Source organism: Misgurnus anguillicaudatus, chromosome 5, assembly GCF_027580225.2.
Source record: "Misgurnus anguillicaudatus chromosome 5, ASM2758022v2, whole genome shotgun sequence".
Classification (NCBI taxonomy): Eukaryota; Metazoa; Chordata; class Actinopteri; order Cypriniformes; family Cobitidae; genus Misgurnus; species Misgurnus anguillicaudatus.
Window position 1 is genome coordinate 26,759,570 of NC_073341.2, and position 27,860 is coordinate 26,787,429.

Consider the following 27,860-nt stretch of genomic DNA (forward strand, 5'->3'; position numbering starts at 1 on the left):
CGAGAGCGCCCCCTGTACGTCAGATCATTTAAATACACAGCACAAAGTGTGGTACGATGATGAACAACACGATCAAAAGACATACATTTATTAGTTTCATAACTTTATTTTTTTTGTACATAACAGAAGATTCAAGATATCTTTAAATACAGATTCACTTCACTCTCACTACACAAAATTGCTCAAATGTACTTAATTTCTGTACACAAAAGATTCTTTGTATTGGAAAATAGAATATAAAAAAGTAAGAAATGTTTATTTTCACAATCTTGCTCTGACAGGCTTTTTTGGGGAAACAAAATCTTTTTCATGGCATTAATAACACTTTTATGTTTTAGAGTATATTTTATCTTTATGCATTTATTTTATTATATATATTATAATTCTTTACAGGAAGGATGAAACAGGATACAGAATCATTTGTCCATTTGTAGCAAAACATATTTTCAGGTGTGATATCTGAGTATAATACTGTATGAGGTTATACAGTGAGGTTCCTTAAATGGCTGGTAGGACACAGGGGTCAGAAGTCCCATTTGCCGTTGGCATCTGGGTTATAAAAGTCAGGCTTTGCTTATCCTTAGTAAACCTGTAAAAGACACATTAAATGACTAATAGGATTAAAAACATATTAAAAGATAATAAAAAAGCAGTATAAACAGTATGTGACCCTGCTTGTAAGCAGAGGCCCATAGAGACCCGTTCATTTCACTGGATATGGCCAACTGCTCACATCACTACTTCACATTTTGTGAATTTATGTATATATAAACATTAGAAAGGACATTAAAAATAAATATTATTTCAAATAGTAGAATTTTTTGTAGTTTTTGATGCACGCATGCTACCACGCTGCTACCACGCTGTACCAAGAAAATTAACATCTACGGCCGTCGTAACTTCCGGCGAAAACGCAGAAAGAGACAATTATGTTAATATCAGGCCTACTCGCAATGTGCTTGGTTTCAACCCTTAAGTTTGCAACCAAAGCTGCTTTAAGAAGCAGCAAGATTTATCACTAATCATCTTCAGAACAACCGAATCAAGCCCAGTTTATTCATATGAATATTGATAATCTAGAAAGTCACAACATCATATTCCACTGAGATGAAGGGAACCATTTTTTTAACTACAGAAAAGTGGCTTGGGGTCAAAATGACCCCAAGGGACTTATAAGGGTCAAAAATTGACTGAGTAAGGCCATGTCAAAGATTGAAATCAATAAGTGAAATCAAAATCAGATTATGAGACTTTACCCTGGAGTTCACAGACAGGGTCACAGCTCATAATATTGTAACCTGAATTATCTATATGCAAAAACATGAAACAGGAATTTTTTTTTTTTAAAGATATTTATTTCTCATTGGGTGCGGCCTTACCCCGCATCACTGTTAACCTGGACCCTCTCAGATAAGGAAGTTGGTAGAGCTGGGAGCTGAGATGGCTTTCTGTCAGCAGCAGAAAAAAAACAATAAAATTAACAGTAACAAACTGTATAGAGTACTGCCACATAGCACTGTTTTATCTGTTGCTACATAGCCAGCAGCTATGTCCCCAGGGGACACACATACTGATAGAATGTGTATAGCTTAAATCTGCTGTTCAATTAAACTGCCTGCCAAATGCATAAATAAGTGTCATATTATGTAAAAATTACCATTGAGTATTTGGCAACCTGATTCTGAATATGTGCAGTGTAAATAAATCCAGAGAACTGTGTTATATTTGCACATTTGGCAGGCACTTTTATCCAAAGCATCTTAAAGTGCATATTATTCTACGGTTCTTTAGTATTTGATTTCTAAAGCAAGATGAATGTAATATCATACCTTATTTTTTGCCCATTTAATTTAGCAAACAGCAGCTTGAGCAGTTTCTCTTTCTGCTCCCAGGTCAGATCCGAAATGTCCACACCAGAACTTTTCAAATGACTCCTAAAAATGACAGTGTTGTTAGCTCTAAAGGCCAAATCCTAAGACATTTTTAGCTTTTACTCTATGTTTATTAGCTTCAAATAATTTATATTTTAGTGCACTCTAAAAAGTGGACAAAAAGCAGGCGGGTGATTCTCACGAAACCATTGAAACACCACGGCACTAATGATTTTAGCTTTAAAATGTGTAATATAGTAACATTAAAAAGCATCAGAATTAACACAATACTGTGTTCTACGTTGCACAATGTGTGATTTCAACATAAGAATTTATAATTGTAAATTTTATCTCATTTTCTGCTGAAATTCTCATTACCGCAATGTGTCCGCCTGTGTTTGAACATGCGTTATGTTGTAATTTAATCAAATTAACACAAAAATATTAAGAAAAAAAATAAATGGATGTTTTGCTAGACTACTTTAGATGACAGAAAAAATATTTACTGAATATTCATGTATAATAATAATGAAGAAAAATTAGGAAAATGATGTGTCCATGCCTGATGTTCTCATCCTCCGCAACACTTTTTGAGAACAGTTTAAGCACACATACAGAATTTTAATGAAGTTTGATTTTGAGTGACCAAGCACATGGACCAGTTACTTCAAGATGGCTACCAGGTAAGATCATTTTTTTACAGTTAATTTGAAATATTGTCTTGTCAGAATGCTTACACGACATTTTGATTATCATTACCGCAACAGATGCTTATTAAATGTTAATTTAATTAATAGAAGCATAATACTTTGATTTTAAATGCATGTGCAGAATCTTCAAATTATGTTCTTTCAGGTTTGTCATGTCATTTTGAAAATATGTCAGTGTTGATGTTTTCTGACTGTTGCGGTAATGAGATTTTTTAGGACAAATTTTTTTAATTATGTTACAAAAAGTGTTAAATGATAAGTAAAAGGTTTTAAATTAATGTTCCCATTTTCTCCAGACTTTGTTTTTCAATGTGTGGTGGGAAAAAAAGTAAATTTAAGCAATATTTACATTTTCATGCTTGACATTTTTAAAACCAAGTTTTCGTGAGAATCACCCAGGCATTAAAATGTCTTTTTGTTATCACGATCTACGATCTAGATTAGAGATACATTTAAAAAACATGCACACCATTTCTCCGCCTCTTCTAGGTCAGTGTGAACATCGTTGGTGCTGTGTGGGACATTAGTGAAGGTCCGTATGCGAGGATACTCCAACCTTCCACATCGAGCCTCGTTCATTCTCCAGCGATAGGCCTTCAGAGCCTTTTGTCTGCACACACAAGATTAAGTTTAAATTAAGATTACCTCATGTCCCATTATAAGCTAAATTCAATCTGGTTAGTTTGCATAACTAGAGCTAACCTGTAATGCTGTTGTTGCGTTCTTATTTCCTGCCTCACGTGGTCGAGAGCTTCATGAAAGAAGAGCTCGAGTTCTTTGCGCTGTTCAATAATGCTCTGTGCTAGACGTTTCACTTGCACCAGCTCATTTTCACGAGCAGCTAAAAGCATTTCCAGCCTCTTAAGGTTTCTGCTGTCTGCCTGTATTCTGACCACAGCACGACGTTCAACTTTTTCCTTCTCCTGCTCAAACTCCCCTGCCATGATGCTCAGAGCTTGCTCAAGTGTGTCCAGTTTAGCCTTCAGCTCAGAGATGTTATTCTGTTGGGCTCTCACCTGCGATTCACATTCCTTTCTCATCAGTTCATTTGTCTCCTACAAACAATGAGTTGGACAATCAGTATACATTATTGGGCTGGTGTTAAAAAACAGATACTGTCTGTGCTATGTGTATGTGCACCTTCTGTAGAGCAAGGGATGAGTTCTTCTCTGTTAAAGCTACATTTGTCCTCTTCAGTTCCTCAGCCTCTTTTACGTGATAACTCAGTGCTTCTTTCAATCGCATGTTTTCCTTGCTCACAATATGTGAAGCTGCATCCAGCTGCCTGTTGGGAGCCACCAAAGCTGATTTGAATCGTGCATGCAAGATACACTAACAAACAAAATCATATGCGTATACAAATCTTTGTCATGTGCACAAATTGTTAGCAACTGGAATGTAATGAATGACTAAATCATTTATTAAAGAAGTTACACTGTGGCTTCATGATGTGATAGCTCTGCCAGCTGAGCGATTTTTTGCTCTGCCTCCTTATCAAGGTGAATCTATAGAAGCAAATATAGCTGACTGATTTAAGGTGTATTTTAATGGCACATATGCTTATATTTAAAAAAAAATATACACTGTAGTACTGTCGATTAATGTTTAGGCTAAAAATATTAGATTAATTAAAAAATGCAAAATTAAAATTGTATTAAAAATGCAATTTGCTACAGTATTTTCCTACTGATGGATATACATTAAATAGGTCATGGTTGGGTTTTCTCACCCTTGCAGTATGGTACTTGTACTGAGATCTCATCTGACTATTGCTGTGTTCACGGTTAGCAATGCGCAGTCTTTCTCTCATCTGTGAGAATAAAAAACACTTAATTTTTCATATTTGATTCATCCTGCTTCGCTTATGTGATTTATATTTTATAAATGGTGCAGTACATTGATCAGTTCTTCTTCTAGATGAGCCTTTATTTTGTTGAAATGCTTGATGGTTTTGATCTCTTCAGGAATCCTCTGGAAGTCACTTGACCTCTGTCTAAACTTCTCTTCTACTCTATCCATCTTCTGCATACATTCAGCGATCTGCAAAAGCCAGTCAATGTAAACTCATGAAGTGAAACTTATGATAACAGCAATGCAGATACATTCAACATACAGATTTCCCATTAAAGCAACACTGAAGACTTATTGCTCTTTGCTCCCCCTACAGGTTAGAAGTGTAATTGTTCATTACCACTGTCGTAAATACTGCAACTGCTCTGATTGGATTGTAGGTCTGCCGTAAAGCAAGTTTTTGTAGTTTTCACTCGAACTACAGGACCACTACCCGACGGTTGGAAACTTTTTTAGTGCGGTTTTGGCCAATAGAGGGCTGCAAAGCGAATGTGAAAGTGCCGTTCACCCTGTTTTGAGTGGATGAACCACTGAAACTTTTTTGGAAACTTTATTTTAAGGTAAAAAAAACTCTTTGGTGTTGCTTTAAAGGGTTTACAGGTATGGTGTCAGAATTCAACAAAGCAGTAATTTACTGTAAAAATTGCTTACCAAGGAATCTCTTTCATTTGAGGCTTTTTCTCTATCGTTTTTCAGTTGCTCTTCTAATGCAGCAATCTTGGGACACAGACAGGTATACATACATTTTATGAATATGCAAAATGAATGAGCTTTAAAGGTGCCAAAGAATGCATTGAAATAATATGTTTAATTGTTCTCTGATATTTACAGAAGGTATGTGGCTTTATTGAGTGAAAAAATTATCCAGAGATGGTTTTACATGTCCACTTAGAACCTTAGGATTTGCCCTTAGAATGAAATGGTGTATTATTACCTTATTTGGAAGGGTCATGAATAAAAATGTTGAGCTCTACTGTGATTGGCTGTTTGTCAGTGTGTGCAAACCGACCTTATGTTTGAGCCTGTATCAGACAAAGATAAGGAATTTAAGGAATAATCAATTGTTTGGAGATTGTTAATGGACGTTTCTTAGTGGTACGTTTTTTTTTTCGGTATGGACTGTAAAGTCAATAGTAGAACTTCAGCCTAAACACTAGCATATAATATTAACTAGCATATAGCGCAAACTTAGCAGTCACAACAACTTTGCTTTTAGCATTGTAACAACATTGTACTTAGTTGAATGTGTAATTTAATGTTGGGACGTACATCTCGACTGTAATGTTACAGTCTGTGTTATGTTGAGATTTTCAGCTGTCTTTTGCATGCACGAGTTTTACATAAGCGTTTGAGGCTCACAACATGTTATTACCATGTACAAAGCTCAGATTATTCATCTATGCCTAGTTAAAGAGTAACTAAACCCTAATCCAACTTTTTTTAGTTACTGATCTGTAAGAATGATGGTTTATTACTGCTGTTCAGTGATTTTAGTAAGTTTTTGGACATTTGGATATAAAGTGTTTCAATACTACAATATATGGTGTAAAAACGTCTGAGTGCTGCCCTCTTCAGGTTGAACGGTGGCAACTGCAGTTGCAATTTCCTATTGGATGTTGGGTCCAAAAAATGACTCGTGACGTAAGCAGTTTCAAGCTTACCACGCCCTTGTTAAGATCTCATCACACACTTGGTACAAGCTTAGGTCATCCCCTCTATCTCTGTTGGGATCTGCCTACTTTTCTTGCATTTTTCAAATATTGCCAGTGGGTGGAGTCAGGCTCTGACCAGGGGTTTAGTTACGCTTTAAATACAGTTTTAAGGGGCGTGCACACCGAAGCTGTTTTATGTGTGTGAAAAAGCACCGCAGATGCCGAATGAACGTTACGGCTCCACACTCCGCCGTCCCCCCAATACCCACCAGTTCCGAATTTGTTGCAGAGCGGCTGCGTGCTGAAGTGACGATGACCCATGAGGTCTTGCAAATTTACGTGATGATCGCGTGATATCTAGTTCTGGCTCCGCCCATTATGACGTTAAATTATGACGTTTTGCTGGACCAGCCCAGATCATGACACGAGATCTCGCGAATTCAGGTATGATCACGCGATATAGTCATGGCTCCGCCCTGCGGAGCTGTCCGGCATCCATCAAAAATAGAAGGTCTGCGTATTTGTTCCGGAGGGCTGCGGATGGCCGGAGCTGTGACGGATTCGGAACGCAGTCAGTGGAAATACACACATTGACTTGAATGGAAACCGATTGACTCAGCGTAAGAAAGGGTTGTAAGATTACCAGTAATTTACTAATTTACATTTAGAACAGACAACGTCAGACCACACTGATAGCTTCGGGACAATCATAATGTTTGATACAGATGACGCATTTACCCCTGCACTGTTTACTAAGTAAACAGCACATTGCTTAAAAGTCTAGCACACCTCAAGTAAATATCCACATCTCTTCACCAAAAGCTTACGATCTATTTGCCAAAATGGACGATGTCCTTACACCCTCTGTGAATCTAAATGTTCAAACAGTACTGTTGTTTAAGATGCAGGTTCCGTTTGACGTCGCCTAATGCAATGTTGTTTGGTCATGAGCAACTTCACGACTGTCAGCATTTGCCACAAATGTGAAAACAACAAAATACGGATCGGGGATATGAATGCATAACCCGCCACTGTTTACAAATACCTTGCGCCACAGGTAACTTCCGCTTTCTTACAGAATTTACCGGTATTTTGATACTGATGTGTGAATGATGTCTTACTGGCAAAAAGACTGAACGACACTGCATGTGTGAACAGCACATTTTTGTATTCACTGGGAAATTCATTCTGGTAAATGCATGGTAATTAACCAAAATTTCTGCATGAAAAAGGCTATTGACGAGCTGAGCTTTTCACCCAAAGTTGAATATTTTTCAACTCTCGGCGCTCAGCGCGAAAAAACTGAAGCTGCTAGCTTTTTCGATAAACCCTACGCTTCCATTAGAAACAATGTTAAAAGCTTTGCACGCTATTTTACATTCTACGGCACCTTTAAAAAACAGTTTTATGAAACATCACGTCCATGTTTTTCCATTGTTGTATGTAGCTATCAGTAAATATCAGCCTATGACAATGAAAAGTTAGCAGACATCACTTAACAATTGCACACACACCATTCCTCTCTTTTCTTGATCTGTTTTCTTCAGAAAAGAAATAATATCCTGCGTGTCTTTTTCTGTTCTGTATTGCTGAGTCGTGAGCTCCTCGTTGGCTCTGGCGAGCGTGCGAGCAGCCTCGCGATACTCCACAAGCGATATTTCCGTGATATTCAACTTCGCCTCCCATAATTCAGCGTTTCTTTTAAATTTTTCCATCTCTGACTCCTTGTCGACTTTAGACTCATGCTTGCCTTCTTTCTTACCTTTTCTGTCAATACGTAAAAATATTTGTGAATGCATGCTATAAATAAGACTCTAAATCATCAGATATTGAGATATATAGATTTTGAATGCAGAATGATATTGTTCATCCTCACCCTTTCCCCTTGTTTCCCTTTCTCTTCGACATTTTTTTTTTACTTAGTTGATATTGGACCTGCACGGCCTCATAGTTTCAATGACATTTTGTTTACAGTTACTATGGAAACGGTCCATGTCGGAGCCAATAGTTGTGATGTTACTTTATAATGTATGAGATATCAGTCTTTTTGATATTACTTGTCTATTAAGTAGTTTCATATCAGGGTTTAATAAACAATAAACAGAAGTTTTAAGACAAGTGTATATTCTGTAAGATAACAAAACAAGGTTTTCAAACCAATAAACATATAAAACGATAAAGAGACATATATACATTGTGAGAAAAGGACCACACAACATAAAAGACAACATGTGAAATGTTGAATAATTCATAAAAAGCAAAAACACATTAAAGGGAAAACATTAAAAAAACACTTAGATTTCAAATACAGTGAGTAACAATACATTCACCAAATAAAGATAAAAAATTACAGAACACATAAATGACATTTGGATTGTCATATCATCATCGCTTAGCATTTGCTAAGCATAAACAATGACCTTTAGTGTGAATAATACATCTAAACATTAAAAATGCAAAAGAAAGATTTAGGACTGGTGTGTAAGAAATGTCTGTACTTTAAAAAAAATTAAAATCATCATAATATGCCATCAGTCTGTGTTTGATTTTGATGAATCCATGGGAGACCCAGAAGAAACAAGTACAAGACTATGGATGTATTGTTGAAACATTAGTCAAGATTCTCTTAGTCACTTTGGGAAACAGTAATGATGTTATAGTGCTTTACAGCGAGTTATCAAATTTCCTGCTGGTTCTAGTCCATATACATCTCATGTGTAGTGGAGGATTTCAGAGGAACAGAATCAAAGCCATCTGATGTTCTCTGTTAAAAAACAAACATTTTAATAAAAGTACTGTTATTAAAATAATATTATAATAAATATTCAAAATTATAGTTGTTGTTGTTGTTAGTATTTGTTTAATTGCAGGACTATAAATGATTAGATGTCCACTGTGTGTTGGCATTTCTTACGCGCTCACCTCTCTTGAAAATGACTTGATCTTGGTGAAGAAAGATTTTTTGGAGAGGTAGATGAGATCATCCTCTGCATCTTCTCCCTCCATGATGGCACAGCTATCTGCAGCTGGGAGTTCACACTCCTTATCTCCAGCAGTCATCATTAGCTTTGAGTATTTATACTGCAGTCTACCGAGAGGAAACAAGCACTGTTGTTAATCTCTGCACTTTTATCCAAAGCAATTTACTAGTGCCATGTTAAGCTATAGGAAAGCTACAGTGTCTCACTTGCGTGTCCTTTTCCAGAAGTAGCAGCTGATGGCAATGAGTAATGCTGCAGCCACGGTTCCAACAGAGACACCTAACTTCAGCCAGAAATCCAGGGTCACACAGGCACTGACCTTCTGTGGAGGCAGGTCCACCCCACCTGTACATCTCAGGGGTTGCTGCCACACATAGGTGGTCCTCTGAGAACCACACATTTTAGCGGTTACTATTGACTTTTTTATTCATTCATATTTAGGTTTATTCAGTGGTTTGGTCATGTATACCTGAATTCCTTGGATACAGGCACTCTCAATCTCCTTAAAGTTCCTCTCAGAGCAGAGAGGACAGGCATGCTGGGAACGCCAAAGGAAATGAAAAGAGCAGCCATCACAGGTGCCCTCTGAGCAATTACTACACACACATAGAAAAAAGATAATGAAAAAACATCCTATGTTCTTTCTAAGTTGGAAGAGGACATTATTGTGCATTACTGTGCAGTTTCTCTCTCTCACCACTAGATGTCATCTCTGTCTAATACAATAGAGACAGAGCGCAGTTGCGCTAATTTGAAAACCACGCCCACCGGGGAGAACAATCCAACCGTCTCCATTGACTTTGTATTACGTGAGGTTGCCTCTTGCCATTTCTGGCTTATAACAAAAAGCAGAATAATGTCCAAAAGCTGCTGTGTGACAGGATAGCTACCAAGCCAAAAAAACTGAAAAAAGTTTTTATAAGCTGTCGACCCCAGAGAAAACGAGCGTTTTAAGACACAAAAATGGATCACCGACTAAAGGCCCGGGTATACTTTTTTTCCGCGTCCGCGTCCGGCTCGCGCGCGCACGCGTCCGCGAAGCTTTCCGAGTATACTCCGCGCGGCCACACGCGGATGGCCGCGTTCGACACTATACGCAATACAAATGATTTCTTATTCAAATTATTAGTCTAACAGGCTGTCAGGACAGCACTGATTTGGAGACATTTACAGTACATTAAAACATTAGGATAGGTGAAGAAAAGTAACAGATCCACCATTGCAAACACAGTTTAGAACAAACAAGAAGACAACAAAGAACAGGAATCAAACAAACATGCTCCAGTGCTTTCTGTTCTTGGAAGAAGTAAAAGTTAAAGAAGAAAAACGATAGTGTGTGTGCAAAATGCTGTCTATTTCCTTTGTATAATTGTTTATAGTGGAGTGTCCTGTCTAAATATTTTAACGCGCATGCGCTGTTGTACGCGGACTGTACGCGCACTGTCCGCGCGGTCTCAAATTTTGGGCTGCACGCGGACGGTCCGCGCGGCCGGCCGCGGACCCTCTTGATGACGAAAATGACGTCATGCGGACGGCGCGCATACGCGGACGTCCCTAGTATACTTTCGGCTTAAGTTAGGTTTTCCTCCAGTGGGCGTAGTTCGCATAATATTAGTAATATGAAAAGTTGCCTGTATCCACTTTTGTGTCTTTAAATGCTCGTTTTTTGGGTCGACAGCTTATAAAAATGTATTTTTTTGGGGGGGGGGGCTAGTTAGCTGTACATCCAGTCACACAGCAGCTTTTGGGCATTATTCTGTTTTTTTGTTATAAGCCAGAAATGACAAGGAGGCAGCTTTTCGCCTCTCCAAGTCAATACGCTTGTTCGACTTCATGCGGCGCTGCAAGAACCGACAGCCAGACGACGTCAAAGTGCCGCGAGAACGATTCGAGAAATCATACGAAGTGTGATTTCGGCTCGCTCTCGCGGCGCTTTAACGTCGTCCGCCTGTGGGTTCTGGCGGCGCCGCGGGAAGTCGAGCAAACCTACTGGAGACGGATGGATTGTTTTCCCCGGTGGGCGTGGTTTTCGGGTAATGACGCGTTGCGCTCTGTCTCTACAATATTGACTACACCTGCATATGTATGTGGATTTCAAAATTAATGTCTAGCTCACAACAATCTTATTGACACTGCCTTGATATTTTGCTTATGATAAAGGGGGATAACTCTTTATACAAAGTACCTTGGAAAGGAAATATGTTCTTTTAATGTTACAGTCGGATCACATCGGAGCCTAATAGAGGTCGATCTTCCACTTTTACAAGCTTGTGTTGTTTCTCTAGATCTGTTGACACAGAACATAACTTGAACTATCAAACCAATGAGATACTGAGACATGACAGATCTTTAAAAAAATCATCAATGACCAAGCACTGGGATGAATTGAGCCATCAGCATAGTTATCTGAACACAGGTATTTTCACCTGTAGTAAAATATGACATCTGGTAATTCAAATTCAGCGGGGAAGCTGCTGTCCAAAGATGAAATGTCATCCAGTTCTGAGTCAGTAGTCACTCCTATTAAAAACACTGTATTAACTATTAAATGACTATACAATGGTTATTTTATAATAGCGTTTTGTAAATATTTCAAAGCAGCAGTAGCGTTTACCTATTAAAGCGTCTCCGATACTAAAAGGTTGAGAGGACACAACACTTTGACCTCTGACTTCAGAAGGCACTGTGATGGACTGACAGATGTAACCCTTCACCTCTCTCCTGCTTTCAGTCACATTGTCAACACAGGACGCAAGACCCCTGTCCTAGATACAACACACATACAAAATGAGAAAAGCTTTCATGTTTACAATCTGTGAATGTTTTTGCATATGCATAATTCAGTCTTTATCTTCTTACCTGTGCTCCACACAGCACCACACTGAAATGGTGGACGTATTGCAGCCCTTTACTGGTGAATCTCGGGCTGCTCTGAAAGTCTGTAACACGTGCCAGTGGAGAGAAATCATAACGCAGGATCTCTCCTTTATGATGCAAAGCTAAAGTACAATCACTTACGCACGCCGTGCGGTCCTAAAAACACAGAGGATAAATGCTTGTGAAGTGGCTGTATGAAATTTTTGAGTGCATCTACTTACCAAAGTCTTATTTCTATAAAGTAAAAGTCACCCTTAAAGGAAAACACCATTGTTTTTCAATTTTCAATTTCTTACCTCAACTTAGACAAATGAATACATACCTTTCTTTATTCAATGCGTGCACTTTTAATCTTTGTACAGCGTATTGTGAATGTGCCAGCATCTAGCCCAGCCCCACTCATTCCCATGGCTCCAAACAGGGATGAATTTAGAAGGCACCAAACACTTCCATGTTTTCCCTTTTTAAAGACTGTTACATGAGTAGTTACACGAGTAAGTATGGTGGCACAAAATAAAACTTTTGTTTGTAGCCATAGGAATGAATGGGGCTAGGCTAAATGCTAACACATTCACGAAGCACTTTACAAAGATTAAAAGTTCATGCATTGAAAAAAGGTAGGTGTTCTGGATCATTCATTAATCTTTAATATTTGCTATTGATTTAATACTAATACATAGTAGCTTTCTTTAAAAAATACAGTTAAGGATGAACAGTTAAATTCAGTTAATTGCATCAATCAAATGTAGAACAACACAGAAGGAGCTTGAAGCAGCATTGATTTTGTGATCCTCTGTAGAAAGCATTGTCTGTAAGTTTGTGATTCATTTTTATTCAGTTTGTTAAAGTTACTATTTATAAAGCTAAGTAATGTGGAATTTCAGATATTTTACAAATATATACTATGAATTCATGTTAGTGTTGTTTTTGGAGATAACTAAGTAGTTCTATTGTATTTACATCTCCTTTCTGTAGTTTCACTCTGTTTTTCGACATATTCATCGTGGTGTGGAATAAAGCAGCATTCTCCCACAAGCGTATGTGTTGGAAAGAGTTTATCTGTCTGTCTAACTTTGGGAAGAGTGACGCCATTGTGAGGGCAGAACAGTGAAAAGACATACTCAACAGTGATTACAACAACAGTCAATTATCTTCCTTCTTCTCAAACAATCTACAGTAAAATGCTATCAAAGGAAAACATAAGCCTTGCAACCAGATCAGTGTGTTCACATTCACACAATTCATCAAGATCAACACATTCAAGAAGATCAGCAGCCAGTCTTATAGCAATAGAGGCTCGAGCCAAAGCTGAAGCTGCCCGAGCGAGAGCAGCATATTCTCAAAGAGAGATTGAAATTAAAGTAAAGAAAGCTCAACTACAGGTAGAAGAGACACGCTTAGAGGCTACATTAGAAGCACTCCAGCAAGAGAAAGAGGCAGAAGCTGCCTTAGCTGAAGCTACAGCATATGAAGCCATTGATGGAGCTGACATAGAAAAGTCATCTGAAAATGAATGTAAACAAAAGAGCTCAACTTTCTATGCACTTAAGCGGACTGATGAATATGTTCAGGATCAAAATGCTTACAAAAACAAGCATCATCAAGCTTCAAAACATACACCACTACGTCAGTCGGCTGACAGAGAACAGCAAAATGCTCTTCCATCTCATAGGCAGTCTATTCAGTATTCTCAAGAAACACCTCAGCATGTCAATTCATACAGTGAGCCACTCTTTCAGTCACAGAACACACATGACAGTATTCGAGTACCTGAAAAAGAAGAAAATATTCATTACACTCACCCATCAAATTACTGTAACTCAAACAGGAATTACTCACCTGATGTGGGAAATGAGCCACATGCTGCAAAACCTGAAAACTCAGAGATATTAAATTTAGCCAAGTTCTTAGCACGCAGAGATCTGCTCACTGCTGGACTCATAAAGTTTGATGACAAGCCAGAGAATTACTTGGCATGGAAATCAACATTCTCAAATGCAATAGAAGACCTGAACTTAAAACCTTCTGAAGAGCTCGACTTGCTGACTAAGTGGCTTGGTCCAGAATCAGCCGAACACGCTCGCCGAATAAGATCAGTTCATATTAACTATCCTGCAGTCGGGCTCAGTAGAATTTGGGAAAGACTGGAACAGTGCTACGGCTCTGCAGAAGCTATAGAGTCAGCACTCCTAAATAAAGTTGACTGCTTTCCTAGAATCTCTAATAGGGACCCACAGTGTCTCAGGGAACTAGCAGATTTACTGTCAGAGATTGAATCTGCCAAAATGGATGGATACTTACCTGGTTTGTCTTACCTGGACACTGCACGAGGCATTGCCCCTATACTTGAGAAGCTGCCATTTGCCCTCCAGGAGAAGTGGATGCGACAAGGGTCTAGATATAAGCAAGAACAAAATGTCAGCTTTCCTCCCTTCTCATTTTTCTCCACCTTCATCAGAAATGAGGCTCATATGAGAAATGACCCCAGTTTTAAATTCAATCTGCCAAACACAATGCAACCCACAGGACAGAAGTTTTCCTTCAGAGAAAAAAGACTACCTGTTGCTGTGCACAAGACTGAAGTAGAGCATGGAATTCCTACAGTAAAATCTAAGCTGGTTGGAGAAGACTTCAGCAAACAGTGTCCAATTCATAAAAAACCACACCCGCTCCACAAATGCAGAGGCTTTAGGGAAAAACCCATAGATGAGCGCAAAGCCTTTTTAAGGGAACACGCTATATGTTTATGCTGCTGCTCTTCAACATCTCACCAAGCCAGGAATTGTACCTCAACCATTCAGTGTTCAGAATGTGACAGTGAAAGACACATAGCAGCCCTTCATCCTGGTCCAGCGCCCTGGTCTAAAAATGAAACGGTCAGACCTGTGATACACCATGGCGGGGAGGATGATGAAAAAACCATAACAACTGTCGCCACATCCAGCTGCACAAAGGTCTGTGGTAATGGTTTCAGAGGAAGATCATGCTCCAAGATCTGCCTAGTTAATATATATTGTAAAGATCATCCTCAAATAAAGTTGAAAACCTATGCTATTCTAGACGACCAGAGTAACAAGTCTTTAGCAAAATCCACCTTCTTCGACAAATTTAATGTCATTGACCATGCATCTCCTTACACACTGAAGACATGTACAGGTACATCAGAAATCTTAGGACGCAGAGCAAAGGGTTTCATTATAGAATCAATCAATGACGGTGCCAGTTTTACACTTCCCACACTTATTGAGTGTAATGAACTTCCCGACAACAGAGCTGAAATCCCTACTCCTGATGCTGCTTGGAACCATGCTCACCTGAAATCAGTAGCTCATAAGATACCTCCACTTGACCCTGACGCTGAGATTCTTCTTCTTCTTGGAAGAGACATCATTGAAGTGCACAAAGTATTGGAACAGCGCAATGGTCCTCGACATGCTCCTTTCGCTCAGAAGTTAGCTTTGGGATGGGTAGTAATAGGAGATGTTTGTCTAGATGGTGCCCACAAACCATGCAAAGTTAATACTTTCAAAACAAGCATTTTCATGAATGGACGCCCAAGCCAAACGGAACCCTGTGAAAATAATATACAAATCAAAGAGAAGTTTTGCCATTACAATGAACATCTGACTTCACTGGCACCATCTTTGAAACTACAATTTACAACAACACACACAAAGAGCAATACAACAGAAATCTTTCAGTCCACAAAAGATGATGACAAATTAGCACCATCAATGGAAGATCTCGTCTTTCTGAAGATGATGCAAACCCAGATAGCAAGGTGACATTGATTAAATGTTGAAATTCCATCAGAATCATCATTATGGTCAAGGTTGAAATTTCAATGTTAAATAATATTGAATCAATGTTGCTAATGTATTGCTTTCTCAATGTTGAAAATCCAAACATTGAATCAATGTTTATAATACATTTATTTTTCAATGTTGAAAAGCCAAACATAGACTCAATGTTGATTTTTGGTCAGCTTCATCTGCACACTTTAACACAAATCAAATTGGGTGAATTTCTGTATAATTAAGTGAAAATATTTACGATCCTATAAAGTCCTGTTCATTTTATGACCTAAAGACCTTTCCCCCCCAGGACCACCATCAGACAAGTTTTTTGCTTTTATACAGCAAGTAAAAATGATCTGGTCCGATCATCTCTAAATATGTGAGTGTTCAAGAAGATTTCAAATGTATGATCATTTTGGGGAATCAACAGCTATTTTAAATACGTTTAACAAAAATGACCTAAATGCCTTAGACAGAAATGCCTTAGTTTACCATCGTCAGAAAACTGCCAACTAAGTGTATATTAACAAACAACAATCATAAGTCAAAACATATTATTAATAATCACAAATCAATGACATTATAATTTTTATTTTATCTTATTATTTAATTTTATTTTTGCAGGAATTGGTAAAGTTATGAAATAAATAACCTAACATTAGTTTTGTTGCTCTTATATCTCTTATAGTGTTTGTCTAGCAAATTTGCATATAATTATGTAAAGTGTTATAGAAAAAAAGCATGTGAAATTTAAATTAACTTTAATTTTCATTTATTGCTCAGTTAATATTTAATAGCCCAAAGAACACAGTATATAAATATAGCTGCAAGCAGCAATGGCGGGCCCTCGCACGTTTTTTTACCGCTACACGGTGCCTCCGAGAAAACGACGCAAAGTGGGCACGTGCATCAAGTGGGTAAATATCAGTGGACTATTTCATGTTGCTACTGACCAATTTGGGTACTGTAGGTAAAAGAAACCCCACATTTTAGACAAACGGGGGCGCTAGTGAGCCACTAAATAGACACGCCTTTATCTGACCTTTTTGTCAACACTTAACAGCCGACAACTCTCATGTGTTTGCCAAATTTAAAGTTAATCTAAGCATGCAAAGAGCCTTAAACATGCCTGAAATTAAAGTAAAGTTTGAAGCGTTGCCATGGCAACAGCGTTCGAGATGTCAAAAATTCCTTCGCAATTTAGCATCTACAATGTCTCAGCATCATGTTGACCACTTTTCGTGTCAATCACATAAACAATCTAGGAGAAGTATTTAAAAGAACATCACATGGAACTGTCAAAAAAATCAACCTTTGTGACTGCAACACTTCCTGGCGCCTGGTGGTGGCGCTATACCCGAGACTCACAATAGGCACATCGATGCGATCAGAATCTTCAGACGAACAAACACCCCGTGTGTCATCATAAAAAGACATTTTTTACCTTAGATATTAGACACTTCCTGTTTCTCTGATTTCGCCATGAATTTGTCGCCTCGCCATGGCAGAACCGTTCGAGATATCAAAAATCCCTTCGCAATTTAGCAAGTACAATGTCTCGACATCATGATCACCACGTTTGGTGTCAATCCCATGAATCCCCTAGAAGGAGTATTCAAAAGTTCACCGTATGCATTTTTGAAACCATCCAAAATGGCCGACTTCCTGTGGGGCGGAGCTAATAGGTTTGATTGTGAAAGTTGTTCGGGTTGATGAGATCTATATACGTACCAACTTTCGTACATGTGCGTACATGTTTGCCCGATTTGTGCACCAATATTTTTTTTGCATTACAGGGGGCGCTACAGAGCCCTACTGCCACACCCGTGTTCCAGCGTTTGCCCAGTCCTAATGGCCGACGACTTTGAGGTCTGTGCCAAATTCCCGGTGTTTTCGAGCATGTTAAGGCACCCAAAGTGCATGCCAAGTGCTTAAATATCCCTGAAAATGAAAGTAAAGTTTGACGTGTTGCCATGGGAGCAGCATTCGAGATATCAAAAATCCCTTCGCAATTTATCATCTACAATGGCTCAGCATCATGTTGACTACTTTTGGTGTCAATTGCATGAAAATCCTAGGAGGAGTATTTAAAAGAACATTGCATGGAACTGTCAAAAAATCCACCTTTAGTGACTGCCACACTTCTTGGTGCCTGTTGGTGGCGCTATACCCGAGACTCACAATAGGCACATTGATGCGATCGGAATCCTTGGCCGAACATACACACTGCGTTTCATCCCAATAAGACATTTTTTGCTTTAGATATTAGACATTTCCTGTTTCTCTGAATTCGCCATAAATTTGTCGCCTTGCCATTACAACACCGTTCGAGATATCAAAAATCCCTTCGCAATTTAGCAAGTCCAATGTCTCAGCATCATGTTCACCACATTTGGTGTCAATTGTATGAATTCCCTAGGAGAAGTATTTAAAAGTTCATGACTGACACACTTCCTGGCACCTGGTGGTGGCGCTATACCTGAGACTCACAATAGACACATCGATGCGATCGGAATCTTCAGACGAACAAACGCCCCGCTTGGCATAACAATAAGAATTTTTTTGCCTTAGATATAAGACACTTCCTGTTTCTCTGATTTCGCCACAACTTTGTCGCCTCGCCATGGCAGGACCTTTCGAGATATCAAAAATCCCTTCGCAATTTAGCAAGTACAATGTCTCGACATCATGATCACCACGTTTGGTGTCATTCGCATGAATCCCCTAGGAGGAGTATTTAAAAGTTCACCGCATGCATTTTTTAAACGATGCAAAATAGCCGACTTCCTGTTGGGCGGAGCTTAAATGTTAGAGGGCGAAAGTTGTTCGGGTTGATGAGATCTATAAGCGTACCAATTCTCGTACATGTGCGTAAATTTTTGCCCGATCTGTGTATCAATGGTTTCTTCTGCATTACAGGGGGCGCTACAGAGCCCCTGTGCCACGCCCGCTGTCCAGCCTTTGGTTTTCTGCAATGACGGACGACTCTGACGTCTGTGCCAAATTTCAAGAGTTTTCGAGTATGTTAAGGCACCCAAAATCCCCAAAAGTGTTAAAAAAAATAAAAAAAAAAAAAAAAAAAATAACAATAATAAATTTGAGCAAAAACAATAGGGCTTCGCACCTTTCGGTGCAGGCCATTCTGGCCTGCTCCTCGGTGCTCGGGCCCTAATAATCCGAGCAAAAACAATAGGGCTTCGCACCTTTCGGTGCAGGCCATTCTGGCCTGCTCCTCGGTGCTCGGGCCCTAAAAAATATAGCTGCAAGCAGCGATGGCGGGCCCTCGCACGTTTGTTTACCGCTACACGGTGCCTCCGAGAAAACGATGCACGGTGGGCAAGTGCATCAAGTGGGTAAATATCATGCTGCTACTGACCCATTTAGGTACTGTAGGTAAAAGAAACCCCAAATTTTAGACAAACGGGGGCGCTAGTGAGCCACTAAATAGACACGCCTTTATCTGACGTTTTTGTCAACACTTAACAGCCGACAAATCTGATGTGTGTGCCAAATTTAAAGTTAATCTAAGCACACCAAGAGCCTTAAATATGCCTGACATAAAAGTAAAGTTTGACACGTTGCCATGGGAACAGCGTTAGAGATGTCAAAAATTCCTTCGCAATTTAGCGTCTACAATGTCTCAGCATCATGTTGACAACTTCTGGTGTGAATTGCATTATTTCCCTAGAAGGAGTATTAAAAAGAACATTGCATGCGACTGTCAGGCTTAAATAAGCCTTTAAAATGAAAGTAAAAAGTTTGACGCGTTGCCATGGGAACAGCGTTTGAGATATCAAAAATCCCTTCACTTTTTTATCATCTCCAATGTCTCGGCATCATGTTGACCACGTTTGGTGTCAATCGCATGAATATCCTAGAAGGAGTATTGAAAAGTTCACTGCATGGGCTTAAATATGCCTTTAAAATGAAAGTAAAGTTTGACGCGTTGTCATGGGAACAACGTTTGAGATATCAAAAATCCCTTCGCAATTTATCATCTACTATGTCTTGGCATCATGTTGACCACTTTTGGTGTCAATCGCATAAACATTCTAGGACGAGTATTTAAAAGAACATCACATGGAACTGTCAAAAAAATCAACCTTTGTGACTGCAACACTTCCTGGCGCCTGGTGGTGGCGCTATACCCGATACTTACAATAGGCATCGATGCGATCGGAATCTTCAGACGAACAAACACCCCGCGTGTCATCACTATAAGACATTTTTTGCCTTAGATATTAGACACTTCCTGTTTCTCTGATTTCACCATGAGTTTGCCGCTTCGCCATGGCAACACCGTTCGAGATATCAAAAATCCCTTCGCAATTTAGCAAGTCCAATGTCTTGACATCATGATCACCACATTTGGTGTCATTTGCATGAATCCCCTAGGAGGAGTATTCAAAAGTTCACCGCATGCATTTTTTAAACAATCCAAAATGGCGGACTTCCTGTTGGGCGGAGCTAAAATGTTAGAGGGCGAAAGTTGTTCGGGTCGATGAGATCTATATGTGTACCAACTTTCGTAAGTATGCGTACATGTTTGCCCGATCTGTGCACTCCTGTTTGTTTTTGCATTACAGGGGGCGCTACAGAGCCCCCGTGCCACGCCCGTGTTCCAGCCTTTGGCTTTCGGCGATCACGGACGACTCTGATGTCTGTGCCAAATTTCAAGAGTTTTCGAGTATGTTAAGGCCCCCAAAATGTCCAAAAGTGTTGAATAAAATAAAAAAAAAAAAATAAAAATAAATATAGCTGCAAGCAGCGATGGCGGGCCCTCGCACGGTTTTTTACCGCTACACGGTGTCTCCGAGAAAACAATGCACGGTGGACACGTGCATCAAGTGGGTAAATATCAGTGGACTATTTCATGTTGCTACTGACCAATTTGGGTTCTGTAGGTAAAAGAAACCCCACATTTTAGACAAACAGGGGCACTAGTGAGCCACTAAATAGACGCGCCTTTATCTGACCTTTCTGTCAACACTTAACAGCCGACAACTCTCATGTGTGTGCCAAATTTAAAGTTAATCTAAGCACGCCATGAGCCTTAAAGGGACACTTTACCCATTTGCATTAAGCTGTGTATAGTTGGGAACCAAATCATGTTTTTGAATGGTCGTGCATCATTCCCTCTGCTTCCCCACAGACAGGAGAAATATGGATTTCAGTGTTGCACTTCCTTCTTTCAATGATGTAAAAATCATCATTTTGCATCATTGAAAGAAGGAAGTCCTATATCTTTGTAGAGGGGGTGAGACTACAAACACTCCTTTTCTCAGTCAAATAAGCACCAAATTCAAAATGTATGTTACATTTCGACTACAAATATGATACACTTTTAAAAAAGATTAATGTTTCTACGGGTGAAATGCTCCTTTAAATATGCCTGAAATTAAAGTAAAGTTTGAAGCGTTGCCATGGCAACAGCGTTCGAGATGTCAAAAATTCCTTCGCAATTTAGCATCTACAATGTCTCTGCATCATGTTGACCACTTTTAGTGTCAATCGCATAAACATTCTAGGAGGAGTATTTAAAAGAACATCACATGGAACTGTCAAAAAATCAACCTTTGTGACTGCAACACTTCCTGGCCCCTGGTGGTGGCGCTATACCCGAGACTCACAATAGGCACATCGATGCGATCAGAATCTTCAGACGAACAAACACCCCGCATGGCATCACAATAAGATATTTTTTGCCTTAGATATTAGACACTTCCTGTTTCTCTGATTTCGCCATGAATTTGTCGCCTCGCCATGACAGAACCGTTCGAGATATTAAAAATCCCTTCACAATTTAGCAAGAACAATGTCTCGGCATCATGTTCACCACGTTTGGTGTCAATCCCATGAATCCCCTAGAAGGAGTATTCAAAAGTTCACCGTATGCATTTTTGAAACCATCCAAAATGGCCGACTTCCTGTTGGGTGGAGCTAATAGGTTTGATTGTGAAAGTTGTTCGTGTCGATGGGATCTATATACGTACCAACTCTCGTACATGTGTGTACATGTTTGCCCGATTTGTGCACCAATAATTTTTTTGCATTATAGGGGGCGCTACAGAGCCCTACTGCCACACCCGTGTTCCAGCGTTTGCCCGGTCCTAATGGCCGATGACTTTGAGGTCTGTGCCAAATTCACAGTGTTTTCGAGCATGTTAAGGCACCCAAAGTGCATTCCAAGTGCTTAAATATGGCTGAAAATGAAAGTAAAATTTGACGTGTTGCCAATGGTGCAGCATTCGAGATATCAAAAATCCCTTCGCAATTTATCATCTACAATGTCTCAGCATCATGTTGACCACTTTTGGTGTCAATCGCATGAAAATCCTAGGAGGAGTATTTAAAAGTTCACCGCATGCAACTGTCAAAAATCCACCTTTTGTGACTGTCACACTTCCTGGCGCCTGGTGGTGGCGCTATACCCGAGACTCACAATAGGCACATCGATGCGATCGGAATCCTTGGCCGAACATACACACTGCGTTTCATCCCAGTAAGACATTTTTTGCTTTAGATATTGGACACTTCCTGTTTCTCTGAATTTGCCATAAATTTGTCGCCTCGCCATGGCAACACCGTTCGAGATATCAAAAATCCCTTCGCAATTTAGCAAGTCCAATGTCTCAGCATCATCTTCACCACGTTTGGTGTCAATCGTATGAATTCCCTAGGAGAAGTATTTAAAAGTTCATGACTGACACACTTCCTGGCGCCTGGTGGTGGCGCTATACCCGAGACTTACAATAGGCACATCGATGCGATCGGAATCATAAGACAAACAAACACCCCGCATGGCATCACAATAAGACATTTTTTGGCTTAAGTGTTAGACACTTTCTGTTACTCTAAATTCGCCATGACTTTGTCACCTCGCCATGGCAGAACCGTTCGAGATATCAAAAATCCCTTCGCAATTTAGCAAGTCCAATGTCTTGACATCATGATCACCACGTTTGGTGTCATTTGCATGAATCCCCTAGGAGGAGTATTCAAAAGTTCATCGCATGCATTTTTTAAACAATCCAAAATGGCGGACTTCCTGTTGGGCGGAGCTAAAATGTTAGAGGGCGAAAGTTGTTCGGGTCGATGAGATCTATATGTGTACTAACTTTCGTAAATGTGCGTACATGTTTGCCCGATCTGTGCACCAATGTTTTTTTTTGCATTACAGGGGGCGCTACAGAGCCCCTGTGCCACGCCCGTGTTCCAGCCTTTGCCCGTTCGCAATGACGGACGACTTTGACGTCTGTGCCAAATTTCAAGAGTTTTCGAGTATGTTTAGGCACCCAAAATGCCCAAAAGTGTTAAAAAAAATAAAAATAATAATAAAAAAAAAAAAAATAATTAAAACTGCAAGCAGTGATGGAAGGGCCCTCGCACGCATGTGCACCGCCACTCTATGGCCTTAGTAAAGCAATAAACCAGGGGGATTGAAATTTCCGTGGATAAATATAGGTGGATATTCAAAGGAACTTTGAAATGCCACTACTCCTTTATGCAGCAGGTGGCGCTATGATTGTAATTGATTGTTGTAACATTGATGTGTTGAGGCCAGGACCCTTGTCAAACGTATGATGTCTGTGACAGGTCGGACATTGCATGTCTGAGTTACAACAGCTTTCTCATGGCAATAAATCAAACTTTGACAGGCCACCACGGACACGCCCCTTTAACGAAATGTCAAGATCTTCACAATTTATCATTGTGAAGTCCCTAAGTTCAGATTGACCAAATATGATGATGATCTGAATACATTTCAATGAGCAGTACATCACAGTGTAAAAAATGTCATTTCCTGCTTCCAGCAGGTGGCGCTATAACTTTTACTGAATATTGCCATGTTGATGTGTTCAGGAAAGGACAATTATCAAACTTGTGAAGCGTGGGTCAGATTGGACATTTTAAACCTGAGTTAGAACAACTTCCTGTTTCATTGAGAAACACAGAATTTTGGCAAGCCGCCACGTACACACCCTCCATTGAAATGTCAAGATCTCCGCAATATAGCATTACAAAGCCCTTTAGATGACACTCACCAAATATGATGATTATCTGATTAAATTTATAGGAGGAGTTTGTTAAAATACGAAGACCAGAAATGGCAAAATTTGCACTCAAATTACAGAGAAAATTCAAAATGGCTGACTTCCTGTGGGGTTTAGAGCTTTGCTCCAAGAGACTTTTTTGTAGGTCTTGGGGTGATACATGATCCTACCGCATTTCGTATCTGTGCGATTAACGTAGCGGGGGGCTGCTCTATTGAATTTTTGTAGGTGGCGCTATAGAGCCATTTTAACACCCCAAGTTCTGAAGCCTATATCACATGAAAATATTCGCAACTTTTGACACGTGTGCAACGTTTCATGACTTTTTGAGCTTGTTTAGGCTGTCAAAAATGGGATTCATTTAGCGATACTTTGCGAGGCCGCAACGGACACGCCCTTTAATGAAAAGTCAAGGTCGTTGCTATTGATCATCACACAAGGTCTTGAGATTAGACTGATGAAATATGATGTTGATATGGTTAAATCTCTAAGAGCAGTAAGTCACAGCATAAAAGGTGGTATTTCCTGCTGCCTCTAGGTGGCGCTACGACTGATACTGAATTATGCCATGTTGATATGTTCAGGCCAGGACCCTTATCAAATGTGTGAAGTCAGGGGCAGATCGGACAATGTATGTCTGAATTACAACAGTTTCCTGTTTCATGGTGAAACATCACATTTTGCCAGGCCGCCACGGACACGCCCTTCAACGAAAAGTCAAGATCTTTGCAATTTATCACCGCAACGGGCTTAACATCAGTCAGACCAAATATGATGATGATTTGATTAAATCTCTAAGAGCAGTAAATCACAGCGTAAAACATGGTATTTCCTCCTACCTCTAGATGGCGCTATGAGTGAAGTTGAATATTGGCAATGAAATGTGTTCAGGCCAAGACCCTTATCAAACGTATAAAGCGTGGGGCAGATTGGACATTGTATGCCTGAGTTAGAGCCACTTCCTGTTTCATGGCGAAAATGCCAAAATTTGTCAGGCCGCCACGTACACACCCTCAGACGAAAAGTCAAGATCTCCGCAATTTACTATCGCAAAGGCCTTTAGATGAGATTGACCAAATATGACGATGATCGGATTAAATCTGTAGGAGGAGTTCGTTAAAGTATGAAGCCTGGAAATGACCAAATTTGCACAAAAATCAAGGCAAAAATTCAAAATGGCAGACTTCCTGTTGGGTTTAGAGCTTCGCTCCAAGAGACTTTTTTGTAGGTCTTGGGGTGATAGATGATCCTACCAAATTTCGTATCTGTACGTTTTTCGTAGCGGGGGGGCTGTTCTCTTAAAATTTTGCAGGTGGCGCTATCGAGTCATTTCTACACGCCCACTTCTGGCGCCTATGCCACATGTAAATTTTCGCCACTTCTGACATGTGTGCAAAATTTCATGAGTTTTCGAGCATGTTTCGCCCCTCAAAAATGCGATTCACTTTGGAGAAGAAGAAGAATAAATAATAATTAAAGCTGCAAGCAGCGATGGAAGGGCCCTCGCACGCATGTGCACCGCCACCCTATGGCATTAGTAAAGCAGTAAACCGGGGGGGTATGAATTAAATTGGGTAAATACAGGTGAATATTCAAAGGAAAACTGATGTGCCACACCGCCTGTGTGCAGCAGGTGGCGCTATGACGGTACCTGATTATTGTTATATTGACGTGTTCAGGCCGGGACCCTTATCAAACGTGTGAAGTCTGGAGTAGATCAAACAATGTATGCCTGAATTACAACAGCTTCCTGTTTCATGGTGAAACATCACACTTTGCCAGGCTGCCACGGACACGCCCTTTAACGAAAAGTCAAGATCTTTGCAATTTATCATCGCAAAGGGCTTAAAATCTGTCTGACCAAATATGATGATGATTTTATTAAATCTCTAAAAGCAGTAAATCACAGCGTAAAACATGGCATTTCCTGCTACCTCTAGGTGGCGCTAGGACTGAAGCTGAATATTGGCATTGAAATGTGTTCAGGCCAAGACTCTTATCAAACATTTGAAGTGTGTGCCAGATTGGACATTGTATGCCTTAGTTATAACAACTTCCTGTTTCATGGCGAAAACGCTGAACTTTGTCAGGCCGCCACGGACACACCCTCCAACGAAAAGTCAAAAGCTCCGCAATTTAACATCGCAAAGGCCTTTAGATGAGATTGACCAAATATGATGATGATCTGATAAAATCTCTAGGAGGAGTTCGTTAAAGTACGACGCTTGGAAATGTCAAAAAATGACAGAGAAAATTCAAAATGGCTGACTTCCTGTGGGGTTTAGAGCTTAGCTCCAAGAGACTTTTTTGAAGGTCTTGGGGTCATAGATAACCCTACCAAATTTCGTATCTGTACGTTTTCGTAGTGGGGGGGCTGTTCTCTTGAAATTTTGCAGGTGGCGCTATCGAGCCATTTTTATACGCCCACTTCTGACACCTATACTACATGTAAATTTTCGCCACTTCTGACGCGTGTGTAAATTTTCATGAGTTTTCGGGTATGTTTAGGCCCTCAAAAATGCGATCCATTTCGGAGAAGAAGAAGAAGAAGAAGAAGAAGAAGAAGAAAAATAATAATAAACGGAGCAAAAACAATAGGGCTTTGCACCCACGGTGCAGGCCATTCTGGCCTGCTCCTCGGTGCTCGGGCCCTAATTAAAGCTGCAAGCAGCGATGGAAGGGCCCTCGCACGCATGTGCACCGCTACCCTATGGCATTAGTAAAGCAGTGAACCAGGGGGATATGAATTAAAGTGGGTAAATACAGGTGGATATTCAAAGGGAAACTGATGTGCCACACCGCCTGTGTGCAGCAGGTGGTGCTATGACTGAAGCTGAATATTGGCATTGAAATGTGTTCAGGCCAAGAGCCTTATCAAACATGTGAAGTCTGGGGCAGATCGAACAATGTATGTCTGAATTACAACAGCTTCCTGTTTCATGGCGAAACATCACACTTTGCCAGGCCGCCACGGACACGCCCTTCAACGAAAAGTCAAGATATTCACAATTTATCACCGCAGAGGGCTTTACATCAATCTAACCAAATATGATGATGATTTGATTAAATCTCTAAGAGCAGTAAATCATAGCGTAAAACATGGTATTTCCTGCTACCTCTAGATGGCGCTATGACTGAAGCTGAATATTGGCATTGAAATGTGTTCAGGCCAAGACCCTAATCAAACATGTGAAGCGTGGGGCAGATTGGACATTGTATACCTGAGTTAGAGCCACTTCCTGTTTCATGGCGAAAACGCAGAAATTTGGCAGCCCGCCACGGACACACCCTCCAACGAAAAGTCAAGATCTCTGCAATTTAGCATCGCAAAGGCCTTTAGATAAGACCGACCAAATATGACGATGATCGGATTAAATCTGTAGGAGAAGTTTCTTGCAGTATGAAGCCTGGAAATGACCAAATTTGCACAAAAATCAAGGCAAAAATTCAAAATGGCTGACCTCCTGTGGGGTTTAGAGCTTCGCTCCAAGAGACTTTTTTGTAGGTCTCGGGGTGATAGATGATCCTACCAAATTTCGTATCTGTACATTTTTCGTAGCGGGGGGGCTGTTCGCTTGAAATTTTGCAGGTGGCGCTATCGAGCCATTTTTACACGCCCACTTCTGGCGCCTATGCCACATGTAAATTTTCGCCACTTCTGACATGTGTGCACCGTTTTATGACTTTTTGGGCTTGTTTAGCCTGTCAAAAATGCGATTCATTTACCGATACTTTGCGAGGCCGCCACGGACACGCCCTTTAATGAAAAGTCAAGGTCGTTGCTTTTTATCATCACACAAGGTCTTGAGATTACACTGGTGAAATATGATGTTGATATGGTTAAATATCTAAGAGCAGTAAATCACAGCGTAAAACATGGTATTTCCTGCTGCCTCTAGGTGGCGCTATGAGTGTTACTGAATTATGCCATGTTGATGTGTTCAGGCCTGGACCCTTATCAAGCGTGTGAAGTCAGGGGCAGATCGGACATTGTATGCCTGAGTTATAACAACTTCCTGTTTCATGGCGAAACATCACACTTTGCCAGGCCGCCACAGACACGCCCT

At 40.1% G+C, this 27,860-nt stretch overlaps 2 protein-coding genes across 2 annotated transcripts in view; both read right to left on the bottom strand.

Annotated features, from left to right (window-relative positions):
* Positions 1–82: 82 nt before the first annotated feature.
* Positions 83–8,101, bottom strand: bbof1a (basal body orientation factor 1a). The gene is made up of 12 exons (XM_055169224.2): positions 7,961–8,101; positions 7,599–7,851; positions 5,084–5,149; positions 4,478–4,621; positions 4,311–4,391; positions 4,016–4,086; positions 3,722–3,866; positions 3,284–3,636; positions 3,051–3,191; positions 1,830–1,934; positions 1,380–1,448; positions 83–589 (listed from the first exon to the last, which is right to left on the bottom strand). The coding sequence occupies exons 1-12, from the start codon at positions 7,990–7,992 to the stop codon at positions 499–501; spliced, it is 1,551 nt and encodes a 516-aa protein (XP_055025199.2). The 5' UTR covers positions 7,993–8,101; the 3' UTR covers positions 83–498.
* Positions 8,102–8,225: 124 nt separating this feature from the next.
* Positions 8,226–27,860, bottom strand: part of elapor1 (endosome-lysosome associated apoptosis and autophagy regulator 1) — a 65,823-nt gene continuing 46,188 nt past the window's right edge. The window contains exons 15-22 of the mRNA XM_055169219.2: positions 11,925–12,098; positions 11,680–11,830; positions 11,492–11,585; positions 11,251–11,352; positions 9,535–9,661; positions 9,272–9,450; positions 9,007–9,172; positions 8,226–8,848 (exon numbers count right to left, since the gene is read on the bottom strand). Coding sequence (XP_055025194.2) covers positions 8,780–8,848; positions 9,007–9,172; positions 9,272–9,450; positions 9,535–9,661; positions 11,251–11,352; positions 11,492–11,585; positions 11,680–11,830; positions 11,925–12,098 — 1,062 coding nt within the window. The 3' untranslated portion in view covers positions 8,226–8,779. The remainder of the gene's footprint in view (positions 8,849–9,006; positions 9,173–9,271; positions 9,451–9,534; positions 9,662–11,250; positions 11,353–11,491; positions 11,586–11,679; positions 11,831–11,924; positions 12,099–27,860) is intronic.

Excerpts from the sequence above, each read along its gene's own strand:
- bbof1a (XM_055169224.2), bottom strand. The coding sequence starts at position 7,992 with ATGTCGAAGAGAAAGGGAAACAAGGGGAAAGG. Across the intron at positions 7,852-7,960 it reads AAGGGAAACAAGGGGAAAGG|AAAAGGTAAGAAAGAAGGCA; the intron begins GTGAGGATGAAC and ends ACGTATTGACAG. Across the intron at positions 1,935-3,050 it reads CTAGAAGAGGCGGAGAAATG|GAGTCATTTGAAAAGTTCTG; the intron begins GTGTGCATGTTT and ends TGTCATTTTTAG.